The following is a 22,652-nucleotide window of genomic DNA, read 5'->3' on the forward strand; positions in this document are numbered from 1 at the left end:
TGATCCTTAGTGTTCCAGAATTCAGGCTTCAAACATGTGGCAGCCTCTTGGCAGATCCAAATGAGACTCTCTCCTGAGCCCCTTCTCTATGCTGACTTTACGAGTGTGGCTTCTGGGACATTTTAGCTTTTTCTAGGTAGTGGGCCCATCATGTCTTGCATGTTGAATTGTATAACTTTTCTTTATGTTACAGTTGTCCGTCGGACTTTATGTCTTCAAAGTCACTGTTTCTAGTGAAAATGCCTTTGGAGAAGGATTTGTCAATGTCACTGTTAAGCCTGGTAAGTCTGTGTAAGAGAATGGCCTCCTGTTGTGCACATTTATCTCAATTTTTGGTGCCTGGATGACTATATCTATATTTATCTACCTATCTATCTAGAGAGAGAAAACCTATTTTGAATTAGGCTCCATTGTAGAGAAAACATGCAAAGATGATGTTTTGTTTTGTTTTTTTTCTACCTTTCGTATATCACTTAGTACTTGCTTGACAAGGTTATTGCTGGCTGCTCTTGAATGGTGGCGAATCTACCTTAGCCCTCTCTATCTGACATTTACGCCATCCTCTCTAACTTCTGCCCCCACTCTCCATGATTCAGCACCTTCGGAGCAGGGGCATATTAAATACACTCAACTGAGCAACCAAGAGGTCAGGGGAAGATGTGTGCCCACTGATCAGTGTATTCGTGTCAATTAGAAACAGGTGGTTCTTGGGCTGGGTGGGCACAGCCCTGGCTTGTTGCGTAGAACACGGGCTGGCTTTCAGTCCCCACCACCCCCTCACCTGTGCTGAGGGCACAACCTACCCAATCAAGGTGAACCTCCCCTGCACCAACTTCAGCCCACCCTGAGGGCCTGATGGCTCTATCTTTTGCATATTCTGCCTGGTTATTATTACAGCTAAAGCATGGTTGGGGTCGAGTTGCCTTCAGTCAGAGATATAAGATCCAGTCAATCGCAGGACCTGGAACTGTAATCCCTTGCTCCTGCTCTGTAATTACTGCTCACACTCTGTGATGAACCCCTTGGTTATTATTGTACATCTTCACTGACGCTGGGCTTACATGCAAAAGTGTAAATGTACAGACAAGCTCCTGAAATTCAGAGACTTCAGACTCTAAAAAGTGATTTCTATAGCTGAGGCCTGTCGGATAAACACCTTCTTGACAGGACATTTAATAGTCAATTTTTTAAAGTAGATGATTTTATGTGGGTAATGACATACGCATACCCAACACGGGCTCAGTCACTGTCCTTTTTTCTCTGTTACAGCCAGAAGAGCCAACCTGCCACCTGTAGCCGTTGTTTCTCCCCAACTGCAAGAGCTCACTTTGCCTTTGACGTCAGCCCTCATTGATGGCAGCCGTGTGTATCCTGTGATAGTTTAGGGATTTCTTTTTTCTCTACATGCTACGAAATGTAATGGGTGCTCTGCATCAAAGCTGGGAGGACTTATGGGCTGTTACTTTGATAAACAATCACCTCCTTCTTTAGTTTTATGTCTTCTTTAGTTCCTTTAGCTCCTCTATCCTGTGCTTATTTTCCCTTCACCTTTTGTCTGTTCTATTAGAAAGTTCTTTAGAGCCTGGCCGTTTGATAGGAAATTATAGCAATTATTGAAGAATCTCCTTCTGGTGTGGTATGTGTGGAGAGTAGTTGGAAAATCACTTCATATATGTATATATCTTTATATATAGAACTTATTTTAGAAGATTATTTTAAAAGAATTAATTAGATACCAGAGAGGAGCTCCCGTGACCTGACTCGGGAGGGGAGGTGCCCCCCACCAGATGGGAAAATCGCTTTTAAGAACTCTTAGAAGGGATATCTTCAGTGAGGGAGCGTGGTGGTTTTGTAAATTTGTTCAGCGATCATTTCTTCTATTGGAGTATATGTGGAAGGGACCCCTGTGTAACTACAGTTGTCCATGTAAATAAGAATTGGTTGAAAACATCCTGTGTTTGACTAGGTTCAACCTTATCGGTGTACCAGGTAATTGCATTTTATGTATATTTAATCACAAAGCTAATACCAAATCCTTTAGAGAGTGAAGAACGGTTGCCTTGGTTGTTAGGAGAAGAATACTTGTTAGCCATTAAAGCTGCTCTATCTTGCAAGCCTGCAAATTTACAGAGATCACATTGACATGACCATTTGCATCTATTCAAAAATAGTCCACATTTCCATCTTAGCAACATGAAAATAAAGCATATTTTAAATGGAAATATTTACATGAGCAAATAGGTCACATTTTGATTCCTCTAATTCAGTGTAGCTTATTTACAGGCAACTGTTTGTGATTATTAATCTGTCACATGAACTTGTTCTTTCTTTAAATGAATTAGATGAAACCAGCCCCTTTCCAGGTCTGAATTTCTGTGAATCTGCATGGCACATTTTGTTTGTTCTCTTTTAAAGTAGAAATGGAAAATTTTCATGTAAGGATGTGACCCTTTTCTGGATTTACCCCTTAATAATTAAGGTAGTAAAAGATGTTTTGTAAGTTATAGAAAAACAACTCAAGTCTCTTTGAACCTGTCAGCTCAGGTGCCTGTTTAAAATGATCAGTAGGAGCTCGGGTGCTGTAGCTGAGGTGAGCAGAAGTAGCATTTCCATGTGCTGCATTTTGTTGACTCCTGTTTTATAAAAGCAAAAGCCTCTGTCACTGTGCTTCTTAAATATTCAACTGAGTGGGAACAGCCTCAGTCAAATCTGGTGGAAATCCAGGAGAAAAATAGTGATATAATTTCAGGAGTAGGAAAGAACCTCCTTCTAATACAATATATATCCGTTGAGATCTAGGCAAGTACATAATTTCATATAAAAATGAATTTAAATATGCAGTAATTAAAGTATAAAACTTATGTCTTCCTCTTCTTGTATTTCATTCTTGTCTCTATTTCTTAATCTTTTAGAAAGTACAGATGATACTGAAATAGTGAGTTATCACTGGGAAGAAATTAACGGGCCCTTCATAGAAGAGAAGACTTCAGTTGACTCTCCCGTCTTACGCTTGTCTAACCTTGATCCTGGTAACTATAGTTTCAGGCAAGTGGGTCCCTGCCTTTATTGTGCTGCCTGCTACTTACATTTTTACTGTTTCTTTAAATTAATGCACACAAAACACTGCACTTCTTATTTTGATCAAAAGAGATTTGGCTTTCATAGGGGTTTTGGTTTGATGCCACTGGAGACTCTGATATCCTCATCAATTAATATGAACTTTATTTATTCATTAGAGTGAAATTTATATATAGTGAAAGGTACTTTATGAGACTCATTTAATTCATTTGTATTTAATTACGCTTTACCATCTGATCGGAACAGGTTACTGCTGCTAACCCAGGAAGAAATTTCCTAATGGGCCCAGAAAGTGTCCTGACTCAGCCTGGTTGAGAAGGAAGGACTTTAGGTGTTTGGTTTGCTGTCTGAGCCAGAAGTGGAAGTTGGCTCTTGGTTGTGTGGAGTATGAGGGATAGTGTGGAAGGAAGCTCAGAATGCACAGGTGCCACCTACATGTGCTTTCCCTGCAAGGAAGGCCTGTGTTCTTGCCACCGCTTCATTGTCATATGCCTATTGACATTATTTAGCACTCATCACTGCTCCCACCACCATCTTTAACGTAGAAAGATGAAGTGACCCATTTGTGAATTCACTGTCCTCAGGACCACATTAGGAATCAGTTTAGTGCAGGAAGGTTAATGCACTTCTCTTTTTTGTTTACAGAGGTTGAGCACTGGTTCGCATTTGAAAGTGCTTAATCCTAACATCGCTTTGCAAGGAGTATCCTGAAAACATAATTATAAGTCCTCTAGAAAAGGATTAAAAATTAAAAAGCTTTGTAGCTGAAAATTCAGGAGTGATTTGCTGTCTCTGCATGCTCAACCTGAAGGCAGAACTTAAACCTGATCCATTTTTAGTCTCCGTTATTAGAGAGTGGCATCTATGTTGGGTGAGGATGGTTTCTTCACCCAGCATCTCAAAAGCTAATCAGAAATCCATGAAGGTGAAACTCTGACATCAATATGTTATGAACTAAAACCAAAATAATCAACAGCAACAAAATCAAACAAAAATATCAAGTCTGTGTTTATCTTTGCTTCATTCTTAAATTTCTATTTTTAACTGTTCTGAGTTCTTCTGAGAACTGTTCCATGAGCAGACTAAATTGACCTAAGTTTACCTTGAGATTTGGCGTATTATTTTTTTGTCTGCTTTTTTTTTTTTTTGGTTGTTTTTTGAGACGGTCTGTTGCTCTGCTGCCTGAGCTGCAGCACAGTGGAGCAATATCGGCTCACTGCAGCCTTGACCTCCCGGGCTCAAGTGATCCTCCCACCTCAGCCTCCGAAGTAGCTAGAACTACAGGTATGCATGCCCACACTGGCTAATTTTGTTGTTGTTGTTGTTAAATAGAGACCGAGTTTCACTCTATGGCCTAGCTGGTCTCAGAACTCCTGGGCTTAAACAATCCTCCCACCTCAGCTTCCCACAGTGTTGGGATTACCGGCGTGAGCCACTGCGCCCAGCCTGGCATATTCTTCCAACTATGGTTTCTTCTCCTTTTTGTAGGTTGACTGTTAGAGACTCAGACGGAGCCACTAACTCTACAACTGCAGCCCTAATAGTCAACAATGCTGTGGACTACCCACCAGTTGCTAATGCTGGATCAAATCACACCATAACTTTGCCCCAAAACTCCATCACTTTGAATGGAAACCAGAGCAGTGACGATCACCAGATTGTCCTCTATGAGTGGTCCCTGGGTCCTGGGAGTGAGGGCAAACATGTGGCCATGCAGGCAAGTTCTCCGTCCTGCCTTCAGACTTTTGTCTGTCTGTCTGTCTGTCTGTTTATCTACCTACCTACCTATCTGCTATTGGTTGAGGTAGGCAGTTCAATTTAGATAATTTATTTTGTAAAGTTACCTGATATATTACAACTATTGGAAAAGGACCTAAGCTCACAAATCTTCCAAGTTTACATCCCTTCCCCTCTCCCACTTAGATAAGCACAGGACAGCAACCAATTGGCTCTGTGTTGAAAATTAGATCTTGAGATCAGTTTGGGAAAAGTCTCACATCTGTTAAAGAAGTATTTTCATTTGGGAGAAACCTTAGAAATAATCTAATCTAAGCCTCATTATCAGAATTTGTTTTGTTATTCTGTTTCTCCTGTTTATAGAAACTCCATGTTATCTTGTCTACATCCACTGGTCGCTTTTTAGGGTCTTGTTTGTATCTACCTTTTGATTTGTTCAAATCTTTTAAGTATGTTTGTCTAACAACATAATAATCTTGAAACTTCTGTTGTGTGTGAAGTTTCCATGGAAACTTCACCATCATGCCTGGCTGATTTTTAAAAAATATTTTTAGTAGAGACGTGTTTGCTTATTCTTCTTTTTGTGATTGGCAAAGCTCTTTGTTTTTGTTGCTAACCAGCTTAGTGTTTTTGAGGTTATGTTATTTTTTCGAGAGTTTCATGAAAAAAAGAAAGATAGGACCTTACATTTCCATCTTCCTTTTCTCCTTCAAATTTCGCCTCACCAGTCCAAGATACATTTCTCATTAGTATTTAAGATAAAATCAGACATTCCATGGAAACTTACCTGCTTTACTTTCCGGTGTTCCTGGGACATGCTTTGCAATTATGAGGAGTTAAAAGTGACTGGGTAGATTTATAGAACTTGAAAGAGCCATGAGTTGTCTGGATATCCTTGGAGAACCCTCTTGGTGGTGTCCATCTCTACCTCGGGGTTGTAGCAAGTGCTATGTTCTGTTGGGTTAAGAATTCTGATTCAGAGGTGGGTTGCATACAAAACATGAGGGTGGGATATTTTGTATTTTCACCATTAAAAAAAATCTTCCTAATTTTCTTTTACTTAATTATTAGGAATTATGCATCCAAAACTAATACTCCAAAATTCATCCATGCATACTGGACATGTATCCAAAGTTTCTGAGGGCTGGGCCACACTGGGAGCCTTGCCTCTACACACCAGCCCAGTTGCCAGACACTCTCTCTCCTTTCCCCAAATGATATCCATCGTGGCAACCTTATTGCCTTATGCTTGATTGATTAAGATGTCCAAAGGGGTATTAACTGGAGCAATCACAAAGATGAGGTCTGTGAATCAGACCCTTTTATATTTGTTTGAAAATTGTACCAGGCAGCCTGCTGAGGCTGTGTTCTTACTGGGGAAGGAAGTGGAACCTTTGCAATTGCCTGAAACATGCGGCTGCCTTGGGAGCATCGGTGAGACACAGTAGTTTGCTCAGTTCCCATTTACCACAACATTCCCTTACGTTGTGTGCAGAAGCATTCATGTATCTGATCAATTTAGAGGCAACTCCTGGGAAATTATACTTTCCCTGTTGAACTTTTCAGAGAAAGGTGCTTTGCCTTATTTAGTCAAAGTAGGGAAAAGTATTTTTTTTTTCCAAAAGTTCTTAGAAGTATGCATTTCAAATTTCAGAAGTTTCCCTGGTAACCCAATTGATCTTGTACCAACTTTCTTTTCAAATTTTCCATTAAAACCTTAAAAAATGCACACAGATACATTTATCTTTAGACAATCTTGGGATCTATAAAAGTAAATAAATTGTAATAAGACTTAAAAATTCTTTTCATGATGCCATGCACTTCAAACACAAGCAATAATTGAAACTATTACCAACAACAAAAAAGAAAGGGTATTAACCTGGGGTCACCAAGTGTAGCTATTGCATACTCAGTTGAAAAAATGACTTTGTAAAAAGTGACTGATCTCCTGGGCTCAAAAGATCCTCCTATCTCGACCTCCCGAGTAGCTAGGACCACAGGCACACACCACCACACCTGGCTAATTTTTGTATTTTTTTGTGAAAATGGGGTTTTACCATGTTTCCCAGGCTGATCTTGAACTCCTGGGCTTAAGCAATCCTTTCGCCTTGGCCTCCCTAAGTGCTAGGATCACAGGCATGAGCCACCAACACCCAGCAAAAAATTATTATTATTATTACTTATTTTTTCTTTTTTGAGATGGAGTCTCACTCTGTGGTCCAGGCTGGAGTGCAGTGGTGCGATCTTGGCTCACTGCAACCTCCGCCCCCCAAGCTCAAGTGATTCTTCTGCCTCAGCCTCTTGAGTAGCTGGGATTACAGGTGCCTGCCACCATGCCCAGCTAATTTTTGTATTTTTAGTAGAGACGGGGTTTCACCATTTTGGCCAGACTGGTCTTGAACTCCTGACTTCATGATCCACCCGCCGCAGCCTCCCAAAGTGCTGGGATTACAGGCATGAGCCACTGCACTCGGCCAAAAAATTATTTTTGATTACAAAAGTAATACATGAATTGCCTCTTGTGGAAAAAAAAAAAAAACAAAAAACAGCTCAAATAAATTCTACTAAAATAAGTTCAAATAAATTGATCACCACTGCCATCCAAGTGTCCTTACTGGAAATAATTATTTTTATCAGTTTAATGTGTATACTTCCAGAATCTTTTCCATGTGTCTGTGTAAGTGTGTGTATGTACATGTAGCAATACCTTTCACATTGTATGCATTGTTCCACAAGTTTCTTTTTTGTGTGGATTTCTATAAACAATTTTTTACTGTTTGCTTTTGAATGCAACCCAACTTTTTTTTTTTTTTTCTTAATATATCTTTGACATTTTCCGTTTTAGTATTTATAAACCTGCCTCATGATTTTAAACTTCTTTCTTTTAAACTAGTATTCCATAGTATATCGTAGTGTGCTTGACCATCCTCCTGTTGATGGATGTGTAGATTGTTTCCATGTTTTGCTGTGATAGACTGTGCTTCAGTCAACATCCATGGACGAGTCTCCTTGTGCATTTCTCTGGTGTAGATACTAAGAAGTCGAATTACTGGGTTGTAGTATGTGCTTATTTAATATTTTAATAGCTGTTTTCAGATTGGCTTCCAAAAAGGCTATACTAGTTTACACTCCTTCAATAGTGTATGAGGATGCACAGTAGAGTTTAGGTCACACTTTCCTGGGGACCAACATATTTTTTTTCTTTTTTCTGTCACCCAGGCTGCAGTGCAGTGGTGTAATCTTAGCCCACTGCAACCTCCCTCTCCCAGGTTCCAAGCGATTCTCGTGCCTCAGCCTCTTAAGTAGCTGGGATTACAGGTGCCCGCCATCATGCCCGGCTGATTTTTAAAACATATTTTTAGTAGAGACAGGGTTCCACCATGTTGACTAGGCTGGCCTCGAACTCTTGACCTCAGTTGATCCGCCTGCCTTGGCCTTCTAAAGTGCTGGGATTACAGATGTGAACCACCGTGCCTGACCAAACACATTTCTTTTTGAGCAAGATCTCTGTATTAAGTAAAATTGTTAGTTTTTCATTCTGTCATACTATTTACTTGTGCTTCTTTACTTTCTTTTTGTTTTGTTTTTATTTTTGTATTTGCTATTACTTAGGGCGTGCAGACACCGTACCTTCATTTATCTGCAATGCAGGAAGGAGATTATACATTTCAGTTGAAGGTGACAGATTCTTCACAGCAACAGTCCACTGCTGTGGTGACTGTGATCGTCCAGCCTGGTAGGTGGAGGAGAAAGAGATTTGGCCTCAGAGAGTAAAGCAGAAATGATAGCTGGGCTTCTGGGGTTTGGAGATGCCACATTGGTGGTACCGGCTTGTGGGTGCCAAAGCTCCATATAAAACTAATTTCATTTTGCTGTTCTAAATCTTGCCTTGGCTGTCTGTAAACTATGGCATGAAGGATGAAATGGGAGCCAACCACAGCACTGCTTGTGGGTTCCGATTTGCCATGTGGACGCTTCCACACGTGCCCCACTCTGCTCTAGAGAACTCCAGACGATCTTGAAGGGGCTGGTTCTTATGTGTGACTTGACACTCAGATGTAGCCAGAGATTGGGGAACATGTTCCAGTTCAGTATCACTGTTCATTAATAGTTTCATGAAAACCCAGGGCTCTGCCTACCTCCTGAGTTAAATAACCTTAAAGGTTGTTATACCTTTGTTTGATAATGGCCTTTGCCTTAGAACTTTTCTAGAAGAGGCTTGTTAGTCCCAGAACCTCTATCCAGTTCCTGGCAATGAGATTATACTCAACCTATAGACAACTTATTTATTTATGCCACTAATACATAAAAGGTGCTATTAGTTAGACTCTGGGATGTGGAATTAAACAAGATAGACTTGATCTCTGCCCTTGTAGGGCTTATGGAGAAGTTCACATAAAACTCTGTGATTGATGCTTTACTAAAATAACTACAGGGTGCTACAGGACCCAAAAGAAAGAGCACTGACCTGGGTGTGACGCATCTGCAAAGAGCTTGTACGTGAGCTCAGGATTGAAGCACAAGTCACAGTTAGTCGGTGAAGAAGGGGAGGAGTGGGCAGCACAGGGGAAGAGGAAGAGTTCTTAGGTAGAGGGAACAGTATGCATGAGGGCCAAGGAAGAGAGTCTGGTACATTCAAAGATTTAAAAGGAATTGCTGTGATTGGAGAGAGAGAACAAGAGGTAGGGATGTGGGAATGGGAGGTGGTGGGGAGAGTGGGCAGGCATTGGAATGAGAGTAGATGACCCCAAGAGAGCCCAGGACTCCATCCTAAAGGGCTTTGTAAATGTATGGTCACCCAAGTACTCTATCCTATGGCAAAGGGAAACTCCTGTTATGCAGTGAGTAGGATCATGGGGGCTGTGGCGTGGTGCAAACACTGGGTAATGGCTGCTACAGCTTTTGACTATATGACTTTTTTTTGTTTGTTTGTTTGTGAGACTGGGTCTCACTCTGTTGCCCAGGTTGGTCTCAAACTCCTGGGCTCAAGCAATCCTCTCAGCCTTGGCCTCCCAAAGTGCTGGGATTACAGGTGTGAGCCACTACACCTGGCCTTTTTTTTTTGTTAACAGATATTTTATCTATTTATATCAATATTAGCAATACTTTTTTTTTTTTTTTTTTTTTTTACATGAGACAGAGTCTCACGCTGTCGTCCAGGTTGGAGTACAGTGGCATGATCTCGACTCACTACAATCTCTGCCTCCCAGGTTCAAATGATTCTAGTGCCTCAGCCTCCTGAATAGCTGGGATTACAGATGTGTGCCACCATGCCTGGCTAATTTTTGGATTTTTAGTGGAAACAGAGTTTCGCCATGTTGGCTAGGCTGGTCTCGAACTCCTGGCCTCAAGTGATCCACCTGCGTTGGCCTCCCAAAGTGCTGGGATTACAGGCGTGAGCTACCACGCCTGGCCAATATCAGCAATACTTTATATGTTTTACTTTCTTTCAACATTTAATTTAAAATATTTTGAACATTTACTGTTTACCAGGCACTGTGTTAGCAATGAGGCTATAGAGACAAAAGGAAGTAAGCCCTACCTGATAAAACAGGTCTCTTCACATGGAGGTCCCCTCCCTCCCTCTCTGTCGTGTCCCCTCTCCCCGTCTCTCTTCCTCCCTCCCTTCCGTCCCTTCCTTCTTTCCTTCCTCTCTCTTTCTTTCCTCCCCCCACCCTTCTTCCCTCCCTCCTTCTACCCTTCTTTCCTTTCCTTCTCTTTCACACTATGACTGAAGATTTTTTTTTTTTTTTTTGATACGGAGTCTCGCTCTGTCACCCAGGCTGGAGTGCAGTGGCGCGATCTCGGCTCACTGCAAGCTCCACCTCCCGGGTTCACACCATTCTCCTGTCTCAACTTCCCGAGTGGCTGGGACTACAGGCGCCCGCCACCACGCCCAGCTAATTTTTTGTATTTTTAGTAGAGATGGAGTTTCACCGTGTTAGCCAGGATGGTCTCGATCTCCTGACCTTGTGATCTGCCCGCCTCGGCCTCCCAAAGTGCTGGGATTACAGGCGTGAGCCACTGCGCCCAGCCAACTGAAGATCTTTTAAACCAAAGAAACCAAAGATGTATCTATTAGAGACAGTGTTTCTTGGCTGCCTGTAACGGTAGTCTTGAACTTGGACTGTTCAACTCCTGGATCAGCTAGGAGCCTACAGTGCTTCACTCCAGGATTCCAAAGGATGCTGCATACTCTAGTGGCTGCCTGGTCTGAAGATGAGTAATGTACTTAAAGCAAGAAATCACAGGATTGCAGACTGAATGCAAAGAGATAATACTTTTTCACACTGTTTCTGTAATTCCAGAAAATAACAGACCTCCAGTGGCTGTGGCCGGCCCTGATAAAGAGCTGATCTTCCCAGTGGAAAGTGCTACCCTGGATGGGAGCAGCAGCAGTGATGACCACGGCATTGTCTTCTACCACTGGGAGCACGTCAGGTAGTCTGTCTCGCCACTGAGCTAGGTTCATGCCCATGCTGAATGCTAATATTATCCCTTCTCTGGAGGATCTGTAGTAAACAGTCAGCTTGAGCATTTTGAGGAGTTGGGATTTAAGCACGTTTCTAGAAGTGGCTGGGTGTTATTGATTGAAGAATACGTCAAGTGTGGATGGACATCACTGACAGTAGAGGGAGGTAGAGCTCAGGGCAGGTGAACAGGGCTGTCTTGGCGTGAGGCGAGTTCATGACAGAAGAGGTTCAGGGAAACCTGTGTGTGATCCTGTCTACACTCAACCCATCCTGCAGTGACTGTAGACACCAGAAGTGCAGAGTGTAAGAGGCAATCCATATCATCTAAGATTTTCTGAGCTTTACATGCTCTGTCTCATAGAACCCTCTATCAGTTTGTACGAGATAAATAAGAATATTATTCTTATTTAAAGTTGAAGAAACTGAGGCTTGTAGACACTAATGAGACCACACAGACTAAGGTTGCCCAGATAGTAAGAGAAAGAGCTTGGACCCAAACTGAGGTATTTTTGACAAGCCCCTGATCTTAATGACTATAATGTGATTTCTCTCTTAGGAGAGGGCTTATCTGGCTTATTCCCTCCTCCTCCATGCTCTCCCTAAAGATAGATGAGGATTTCACCTAACTTTATTCAAAGAAGAAATGGGAGTCGTTTCTAAGGCTCATTTTCCAAGGATAGATCATTTCACTGGCAGCTTGACTTAAAGAAATTGAGAACAAATATTCTCTTCCCAGTATTCCAGCAGACTCTGCCTGAAATAGGTTTTCACTTATGACTCTTACACTGAACTAGAGAGTACAGATGAATGGAGTTTTCTTAGAATTCTCTAAATGGCATATATTATATAGCTGGAACAAAACATTTATAAGAGCACAGATCGCATGCCTGTCATATTCAGAATCCCATGCCCCGCCCTTATGTTAACCGCTTCCATGTTTTATAGAGGCCCCAGTGCAGTGGAGATGGAAAATATTGACAAAGCAATAGCCACTGTGACTGGTCTTCAGGTGGGGACCTACCGCTTCCGTTTGACCGTGAAAGACCAGCAGGGACTGAGCAGCACGTCCACCCTCACTGTGGCTGTGAAGAAGGGTGAGTGGGTCTGAGGTGGACAGGGCTGGGCCTGCTCTGCTTTCGAGTCTGCAGGACCCTCAGCCAGGCCGTGACTGCTCAGAGATGTTGGTGTTTGCTTATTTGTTCACGGCAGATGCCAAACCCTGCCTGGCGGGAAAAAAAGCCAACTTTCTTCTATTCATGTTAGCTGTTTCCCAGTCGCCCTCTGCAAGGAGACATTTCCTTTTGTTTGTGGAACGTATCTTCTAATGACTTCACTCTTCTGTGACTGCTAGTAATGAAAGACCCATGTCCAAATGACACCATTATGCTTTTTTTTTTCTTTATTGCTTGGAAATTCAAGAAAAGAGATTCAAACTCCATATCGTTTCTTAATGTGAAATCTGTGGTCTAGACTAGTGCAATACCATTTTAGGTACTTGTCTCCTTGTCTGTCTTCCCATTTGACTGTGAACTGCCTGAGTGCCTTTGCTTCAGACATCTCTGTATCCTCAGTATAGCAGAGTGCTAGACTCATGGCAAATCAGAGGTATTGAATGAATTAGTGAAGGGATGATTACCACGTGTTGAAGTGCAGAGGCGTATAAGAGCCTGGCTGGATGGAAAGGTTCACGCATTGTAGAATGGCAAGAGTGTGGGACGCTGGGACAGTGGCTGCAGCCTGAGGCACAGGCTCTGCTGTGGAGGGTTGTATGTACCTGGGCTATGCCTAGGGGTTTGGACTTTATTCTCTGGGCAGCTGGGAGAGGCTGAAGCAACTTTAACAGCAAAGTCGTATAGATTTGCATTTTTAAAAAGATTTTATTGTTGAGATTTTCAAACATGCATTAAAGTAGAGAGAATAATCTGAATAGGCATCTTGACTTGTTTCTAAGGGGAAATTGGGAGGGATCAGGCTGGGTCCCAGAGCCCCATCTGGACAAGCAGGATTTGCCTCACAGCAGCCTCATCTCCAAATTGAGGCTGTGTCTTATTATGATCTCCCCACTGTACTGTAGTCTTGTTAAGGCTCCCTGGCCCTTCTTTTCTGAAGCTATTACATCAGAAATGGCTTTTACATTGCCTCATTTTTTTATTTTTAAAATAGACACAGGGTCCCACTCTGTTGCTCAGACTGGAGTGCAGTGCTGCGATCTTAGCTCATTGCAGCCTCAAACTCCTAACCTCAAGTGATTCTCTCACCTCAGCTTCCTGAGTAGCTGGAACTACAGGTGTGCGTCACCATGCCCAGCTGATTTTTAATTTTTTTGTGTGTGGAGACAGGTCTTGCTACCCAGGCTGGTCTTGAACTTCTGGCTTCAAGCACGCATCCTGCCTTAGCCTCTCCAAGTGTTGGGATTACAGTTATGAGCCACCATGCCTGGCCATTGCCTCATTTATATTTAACACCTAGTCAGAGAAGTGAGGGCCTAATTATCATTGTTATTATTTTAATTTTTCATAGAGATGGAGACTTGTTATGTTGCCCAGGCTGGTCTCAAACTCCTGGTCTCAAGTGATTCTGCTGCTCTGGCCTCCTAAAGTGCTGGGATTACAAGTGTGAGCCACTGCACCCAGCCTACTTTTTACTCAAGTCTTTTTTTTTTTTTAATCTTAGGGAGTCAAGATTTGGCAGTAGTACGTGAAGTGGAAATATTTCTGGCCAGATAGTGTGGACCAGTACAAAATGACCCAGAATATATTTTAAACCAAAATATTGCCACTTTCAGCACCCTAAATGTTGATAAAATCATTGTTCCTTTTTTTCAAGGACAGAAAAATTATAACAATATTAGAAAAATTCCCAATGTATAGCTTGCTACCTGCTTTACCTTTTTCATCCCAAATTATAGCTAGCTAACTACAAATGGAGTTTTAAGGAAGTCTGTATCTTATATGCATTTGGGGAAAAAAAATGCCTTTTTGGATATTTTAATTCTACATACTGTATCTGCAAGGTGGAAGAGTTGTGGATGTTTTATGACACACTTTTTCTATCACCAGTGTTTTAAATCAATCTCTTTGCTTTCATTTTTGCTATATTTGACTTAGAAAATAATAGTCCTCCCAGAGCCCGGGCTGGTGGCAGACATGTTCTTGTGCTTCCCAATAATTCCATTACTTTGGATGGTTCAAGGTCTACTGATGACCAAGGAATTGTGTCCTATCTGTGGATCCGGGATGGCCAGAGTCCAGCAGCTGGAGTGAGTACTGAGAGAGAATTGCTCCTAGACCACTTATCATTACATCTGCATTAGTCAGCTTGGGCTGCAAACAGTATACCACAGTATATTCTAAGGATATAAGTATAAGGAGGCTTAAACAACAGAACTTCATTTTGTCTCTGTTAAGGAGGCTGGGAAGACGGGTTCAAGTTTCTGGCTAATTCAGTTCCCAGTGAGGTCTTTCTTCCTGGTTTGCAGACAGCTGCCCTCTTACCATGTCCTCCCATAGCAGGGGAAGAGAGAGCACTCTGTGTCTCTTCTTATAAGGACACTAATCCTATTGGATCAGGGGCCTACCCTTATGACCTCAATTAACCTTAACTACTTCCTTATAGGTCCTATTTCTAGATACAGTCGTATGGGGTTAGGGCTTCAACACAGGAATTTGGGAAGGAAACAGTTCAGTCCACGGCAGTGTCTCTATAATGACCTCACCTCTCTTTCCGTGTTCCCTGTAAGGTGCTTATGCTTCTACATTTGAATGTTCTGAAGGCTGGAGGCAGTAGGCTGCTTTGAGATTTAACCAAAAGCTGAAATCTTTTCCGACTTTTTCCTGAACAGACTTTGGATGGGCAGGAAACCATAGCTTGGAAGGACTTTGAGGTCAAGTCTTCTAGCAGGAATCATCCTGCTGGAAGCAGGATGCTTTGCCATCCTTCCTTTTTTGGTCCAAGTGGAGTCTTTTCTGTTCCTCATATTCTGCCAGATGAGTTAATAAGTCAGGTATTCCTGTTTATGTTTTATAGATGCAGAAGGTGAAATGCAGACATGAGAAGTGACTTGGCCAAGGTTAACTAATCCACTTCTTTTTCTTTCTTTCGTTTCTTTTTTCTTTCTTTTTTTTTTTTTTGAGACCGGGTCTCACTCTATCGGCCAGGCTGTAGTGCAGTGGCGCGATCTCAGCTCACTGCAACCTCCACTACCCAAGTTCAGGCGATTCTCCTGCCTCAGCCTCCCAAGTAGCTGGGACTACAGGCACATGCCACTATGTCCAGCTAATTTTTGTATTTTTAGTAGAGATGGGGTTTCACCATGTTGGCCAGGATGGTCTTGATCTCTTGACCTCATGATCCGCCCGCCTTGGCCTCCCAAAGTACTGGAATTACAGGTGTGAGCCACCGCGCCCAGCCTTAACTAATCCATTTCTAATCAAACTAGACACACCTAGGTTTTTAGCTCCTGGCAGGCATTTTACCCCCATTAGATCACTCTGCCTCTTAGGACATAAATGTATGTACATCTTCATTCCTGCCATTTCTAAGGACTGGAGAGATGCAGATTTACTCTTGGAGATGTACTAAGGAGTGGTCACAGGGAAGGAACTGAAAATGCTTTATACTTTCTAAGCACTTCTAGAATTAACACTATTCAACTAGATGGGGGTTCGCCTCTAAATGTAGTAACGGTGAGTCTCTGTTCAGAGCACGTATTCGTTATCACCCCTTCTATTAGCAGGAGTCTGGGAGGTTCTTCTCTAATTCTTTGGTGCTTAGAAGCACACAGAACAGAGGATACTACACAGGGTCTTGGGTTATTTGAGGTGAACATGATACATTATGAGGGAATTCAAGATGAGAGTTTTGTAAAGCTGTGTTTGAAAATAAGACCCAGAAAATCTGTGCTTTGTTCTCAGGGTCTTTGCCCTAATTCAAATGGTCTTTCCCTTTGTTGGATACAATTAATTATTATTTGGTAATTCCTGGAAAGTGCTTGGTAAACTCAGCCCAGGAAATACTGTCTGAGGATGTGCCCCCTGGCACTTTTTGGGGAAGAGATGCTGAGGATTTCTCCTGTCTTTAGCTATCCCACCAGCCTCATTCCCCTGCAGCTTCTCTCTTAAAGTCATGCCTGTGTTGAAAAGATGGGACACTGAGGTTTAGGATCAACACAAGCCCAGAAATTGGGACCTGAGGATTGACAGCTGCCCTATGATCTGTGTTCTTTCGTAGGATGTCATTGATGGCTCTGACCACAGTGCGGCCCTGCAGCTTACGAATCTGGTGGAGGGGGTGTACACTTTCCACTTGCGAGTCACCGACAGTCAGGGGGCCTCGGACACGGACACTGCCACTGTGGAAGTGCAGCCAGGTGAGTTCCTGGGCTCTGGAGCTGGCCAGGCATGCTCTGGCTGGTCAGCCTTTGGGGTCTTTACGCTGACAGATGTGTCTACTGTGGGAGGCCTCCTGTGGCTGGCTCCAGCTCTTGGCTGGACCCACTTTGAGGATGTCTCTTATACCTTGTTGTGTATCCCCAGATAGATCCAGCCTCATCACTCTTTAAAAGAGAATGTTATCTGGCAACTAGATTTTCTTTTCACTTTTGTTTTCCTGCCAGAAGACAAAGACCTAATGTGAAGCAGACACAAGGGCCTCAATACCAGGGCCCAGAGGGAGGCGGCTCCAGTGAAACGGCTGTAATGAGCCCAGCATAAACTGAACTGGGCAGTGCCTGTGGCACTTGGAAGCAAAATTCTCTTTCTGGTCCTGGGGAAGTGTGGAAGAGGCTGACATTTTCAGTTAGCCCAGAGGCTAATTAGGTATACTCAATTATCATCTGGAAAAAAAAGTTATAAACAGCAAACTGGGATCAAACAAGGGAAAGTACTCCCAGATAGTGGCCTCCACAGTGTTTAGAAGAATTTACCTGAGTCCTACAACTCAAATGTAGAAATGGCATAGGAGTAATTTTGAGCTCTTGTAGAAACCTCGCTCCTTATACTCTAAAGCCTGTGCAAATCTCCAAGTACAAATCCTGTATCTTCTCTTTCCCCAGACCCTAGGAAGAGTGGCCTGGTGGAGCTGACCCTGCAGGTTGGTGTTGGGCAGCTGACAGAGCAGCGGAAGGACACCCTTGTGAGGCAGCTGGCTGTGTTGCTGAACGTGCTGGACTCAGACATTAAAGTCCAGAAGATTCGGGCCCATTCGGATCTCAGGTAGGAGCTGCACACACAAGGCGGGGCCTTGGCCCTACAAAATTCCAGTTCTTACCTCATCCCAGTCCAGTAGAAAACTGTGCATTCCTCTGCTTCTTCTGTAGTTTTGCACACATTTTTATCCCATTCATATACTGTTTTTCTCAAAGGGCAGTAGTATGGCCAACATCGTGCTAGGTCCTTCCTAAAATTCTCAGTAAATGTTTGCTGACTGGGAATGTTCTGAGTGGAGGAGGAGCTGGGGAACAGTGAGGGAGATGGTTGTTAGCTCTGGTGTCTTCAGAGCTGGGCAAGGGGTCTGGGGCATGTGAAGAGGATGTTTCACAGCTGGGCTGCATCCCTGCCCCACGCTCATGGGGACTGAGGCTTCTCTCAATGTGAAAGGATCACTGATTACCATTTGCCATCTCCTGGGACTATATGAGGCTGAAACTCCGGCCTTTATTTTTTATGAAATTTTTGTATTTAATTGAATTTTATTTATTTAATTTATTTATTATTTAATTTAATTTTAATTTTTTGAGATAGGGTCTCATTCTGTTGCGCAGGCTGGAGAGCAGTGGCGCAATCTCAGCTTACTGTAACCTCCGCCTTTCAGATTCAAGTGATTCTCCTGCCTCAGCCACCTGAGTAGCTGGGACTACAGGTGCCCAGCACGACACCTGGCTAATTTCTGTATTTTTAGTAGAGGCAGGGTTTCAGCATGTTGGCCAGGCTGGTCTCAAACTCCTGGCCTCAAGTGATTTGCCCGTCTAGGCCTCCCTAAGTGCTGGGATTACAGATGTAAGCCTGAGTTTTATTTTTCAGTCTTATCTAACCCAGGGTGTGGTAGGAGGAGGGACAGAAAGAATATGGGAATGAAAACCCACCATTCACAGTAACTCCATTTGCCTAGCTATTGTCAGCTCCTCCACTTTGGTTAGTTTCCAGAGAACTGAAGAATAGAAAAATACCAAATTAAAACATGTTCTAATTATTTTCCAAGGAACTCTTTCTAAAATGGATCATATATTTCCCTTGGAAAATATCAAATACTGAATCAAAGACATGTCTGAAAAATCAACAAAACCAAAAGTTGTTTCTTGGACAGATCAGCGAAATTGATAAATCTTTAGCTAGATTGACTAAGAAAAAATAGAGAAGACTCATATTACTAAAATTAGGAATGAAATAAGGCACATTACTATGGACTTTCTAGAAATAAAAACGGCTGGGTGCAGTGGCTCACGCCTGTAATCCCAACACTTTGGGAAGCCGAGGCAGGCAGATCGCTTGAACCCAGGAGTTCGAGACCAATCTGGGCAATGGCGAAACCCTATCTCCACAAAAAACTAGCTAGGCGGCCAGGCGCGATGGCTCATGCCTGTAATCCCAGCACTACAGCACTTTGGGAGACCGAGGTGGGCAGATTACTTGAGGTCAGGAGTTCAAGACCAGCCTGGCCAACATGGCGAAATGCTGTCTCTACTGAAAATACAAAAATTAGCCAGGCATGGTGGCAGGTGCCTGTAATTCCAGCTACTCAGGAGGCTGAGGCAGGAGAATTGCTTGAACCTGGGAGGCATAGGTTGCAGTGAACTGAGATCGCTCCATTGCACTCCAGCCCAGGTGACAGAGCAAGACTCCATCTCAAAAAAAAAAAAAAAAAGAAAAAAAAAGCCAGGTGTGGTGGCACATGCCTGTGATCCCCAGCTACCCAGAAGACTGAGGTGAGAGGATCACCTGGGAGGTTGAGGCTGCTGCGAGCCATGTTCACACCATTGTATTCTAATGTGGGCAACAGAATGAGACCTTCTCCAAAAAAGGTGGGTGAGGAAGGATTATAAGAGAACACTATGGATCATTGTATGTCAACAAATTAGATAACCTAGATGAAATGGACAAATTCCTAAACAGGCATAAATTATAAAAACTCACTTGAGAAGAACTTAAAAATCTAAATAGACCTATAACAAAGAGATTGAATTAGTAATGTTAAAACTTTCCACAAAACTCAAGACCAGATGGCTTCACTGGTTAATTCTGCAAAATATTTAAAAAATTAACAGTCCTTCACAAACTTCCAAAAAATAGAAGAGGAGTGAACATTTCCCAACTCATTCAGTGAGACCAGTTTTACCTTGACACTAAAATCAGACAAAGACATCACAAGAAATGAGAACTACAGACCAATATCTCTTGTGAATATAGAAGCAAAAATCTACAACAAAATACTATCAAACTGAATCCAGCAACTTATTACAAGGTTTATAGACCATAACCAAGTGGGATTTATCCCAGGAATGCAAGTGTGGTTCAACATATAAAAATCAATAAATGTATAATAAACCACATTAATAGGATAAAGGACAAAACTGCAGAATCATCTCAATAGGCACAGAAAAAGCATTTGACAAAATCCAACACCCTTTCATGATAAAATATTTGCTGTGGGTTGAATTATATCCACCCCCTACTCCTCACCAAAATATAGTCAAGCCGTAACCTCTGGTACCTATGAATGTGACCTTACTTAGAAATAGGGTCATTACAGATATAATTAGTTAAGAAGTTATACTGGAGTAGGGTGGGCTCTTAAACCAATATGACCGGTGTTCGTCTAAGAAAAGAACAAGAGACACAGAGAGAGGCACACAGGAAGAACACCATGTAACGACTGAGGCAGGGACTGGAGTGATTCCTCCACAAGCCAAGGAATACCAAGGATTGCCGGCAGCACCAGAGCTAACAGAACACTTTGATTTTGGACTTCTAGCCTCCAGAACTGTGAGAAGAGGTTTCTGTTGCTTTAAGCCGCTTCGTGGGACATGTTTTACAGCAACCCTAGGAGATGAATACAGATTGGAGTAGCTATTTCTCCAAAGAAGATATACAGATGGACAATAAGCACAGGAGAAGGTGCTCACCATTAGCCACCAGGGAAATGCCAACCAAAACCATGTTGAGATATCACTTCACACCTGCTAGGATGGCTAAAATCCAAGACAGACCATAGCAAGTGTTGATGAGCCTGTGGAGAAACTGGAATGCTTATACATTGCTGGTGGGGATGTAAAATGGTACAGCCACGGTGGAATACAGTTTGGCAGTTCCTCAATATGCTAAGCATACAGCTACCATATAACCCATTAATTCTACTCCTAGGTATATACTCAATAAAAATGAAAAACTTGTGTCTACATGGAAACTTGTATATGAATGTTCATAGCATGAATTCATAATAGCCAAAATGTGGAAGCAACTCAAATGTCCACCAACTGATGGGTGGATACAAAATATGATATATTCATACAACAGAATATCATTTGGCAATAAAAAGGAATGAAGTATTGATGCGTGCTACAACATGGATGAACTTTGAAAACATGATGCTAAGTGAAAGAAACCAGACACAGAAGGTCACATATTGTATGATTCCACCTACCTGAAGTGTTCAGAAGAGGCAAATCCATAGGGACCAAAAGCAGATTAGTGGTTGCCAGGGACTGTGGGGAGGAGGTGCTAATGAGTGTGGATTGTCTTTCTGGGGTGATGAAGATGTTTTGAAATTAGATAGTGGTGATGGTTGTGAAACTTTGTGAGTATACTAAAAGCCATTCAATTTACACTTTAGAAGGATGAATTTTATGATATGTAAATTATACCTCAATCAAAAAAGGCAGAAAGAAAGACATGTCTGCAAGTTATTTTGTGTATATTTGTCTTTTTGCACACACACACATATATATATATATATTGCTCCCTTTTTCTTTTAACTTACTATTATGGATTTATTGCAAAGAATATATTAAAGGATACAAATGAACAGCCAGATGAAAAGGTACATAGGGCAAAATCTAGAAGGGGCCTGCGTACAGGAGCTTCCATCCCCATGGAGTTTGGGATGTAACACTTCATACATCCCAGCACATAGATGCATTCTTGTTCACTAACCTGATAGCTCTCCAGACCCACTTGGTTAGGATTTTCAAAACCTGATACATAATTTACACGTTGCTCCTTTTATCTGAAGATCTGTCTTTGATCAGCTGTACGTTGAGACTGAAGAGGCTTTATGAATAGAAACAGATCAATTCTTTGGCTCACAGATATGCCCCGTCCTTGGCAAGCCACAGAACTGTGGCCACCTACCTCCCCAGTTGCACAGGTCAGATGCTGTGGTGGGCGTGTCATGTCAGTCACCGTCTGACCATGTGGCTGTCCTCTCTCATTGTCTCCTCTGCAGCACCGTGATTGTGTTTTATGTACAGAGCGGGCCGCCTTTCAAGGTTCTCAAAGCTGCTGAAGTGGCCCGAAATCTGCACACACGACTCTCAAAGGAGAAGGCTGACTTCTTGCTTTTCAAGGTCTTGAGGGTTGATACAGCAGGTAGGTCCCCTGTGGAATATTCTAAAACAATCAGACTTGCCAATCATGGATAAGTTTGACAAACACAGAAGAGGAGTGACATGTGAACATTTTCACTTCAGTATCCAGGTATTTGTTTTGCATTTATTTCTCCAATAGGGTTTCCTGCAACATACATTTGCCAACTACTCTTGGTCTTGGAAGAAAAATGGAAAGCAATAATAATTATGGGTCAAGCTTATGCTCACAAGATAATGGCCATTGGCAGAAAGAACAATGTTAAAGACAAATAAGTGTTACTGGCTGCAAAAGCTATGTTTATATAGTTTATTTCACTTGGACATCAGGGAAAGACATCATGCCTTAGGTTGTGATGATAATGTCATGTAGCTCCTTGAAAATTTAAGATAGCTCACAAATGCCTTCTCCAGGTGTACCTCTTTTCTTAACTCCTTGCTCGCCTCCCCTTCCAGGGCACCTAAATGATTCATAGTCCCATTGCTTCTGTCTTCATTTCATGAGTAACATGAATCTCTTGTTATGTTGAAGTAGTTATTTCAGTAGACTCCAGGGAAATGAGTTACAAGGGACATGATAATGTTTGGGCAGTCAAATTTAATTTGTTTCAGATATATATATATATATATATATGTCTGCCTACAATTGACTTTCTCAATTATAATATGGAGTAACTTAATTTTTAATAACTCCTTTTTTCTTTTTTTGGTATTTTTAGTAGAGATGGGGGTCTCGCCATGTTGGCCAGGCTGGTCTCAAACTCCTGGCCTCAAGTGATCCGCCCACC

At 42.2% G+C, this 22,652-nt stretch overlaps 1 protein-coding gene across 6 annotated transcripts in view; it reads left to right on the forward strand.

The window, feature by feature from the left end:
* Positions 1-22,652, forward strand: part of KIAA0319 (KIAA0319 ortholog) — a 101,810-nt gene that overhangs the window by 65,040 nt on the left and 14,118 nt on the right. For all 6 annotated transcript variants that reach the window (XM_023209750.1, XM_023209747.1, XM_023209746.1 and 3 more), the window contains 11 exons: positions 194-281; positions 1,270-1,362; positions 2,913-3,045; positions 4,567-4,795; positions 8,428-8,551; positions 11,124-11,256; positions 12,234-12,382; positions 14,396-14,547; positions 16,518-16,656; positions 17,341-17,500; positions 21,726-21,868. In XM_023209750.1, coding sequence (XP_023065518.1) covers positions 194-281; positions 1,270-1,362; positions 2,913-3,045; positions 4,567-4,795; positions 8,428-8,551; positions 11,124-11,256; positions 12,234-12,382; positions 14,396-14,547; positions 16,518-16,656; positions 17,341-17,500; positions 21,726-21,868 — 1,543 coding nt within the window. The remainder of the gene's footprint in view (positions 1-193; positions 282-1,269; positions 1,363-2,912; positions 3,046-4,566; positions 4,796-8,427; positions 8,552-11,123; positions 11,257-12,233; positions 12,383-14,395; positions 14,548-16,517; positions 16,657-17,340; positions 17,501-21,725; positions 21,869-22,652) is intronic.

The sequence above is a fragment of the Piliocolobus tephrosceles genome, chromosome 5 (genome assembly GCF_002776525.5).
Source record: "Piliocolobus tephrosceles isolate RC106 chromosome 5, ASM277652v3, whole genome shotgun sequence".
Classification (NCBI taxonomy): domain Eukaryota; kingdom Metazoa; phylum Chordata; class Mammalia; order Primates; family Cercopithecidae; genus Piliocolobus; species Piliocolobus tephrosceles.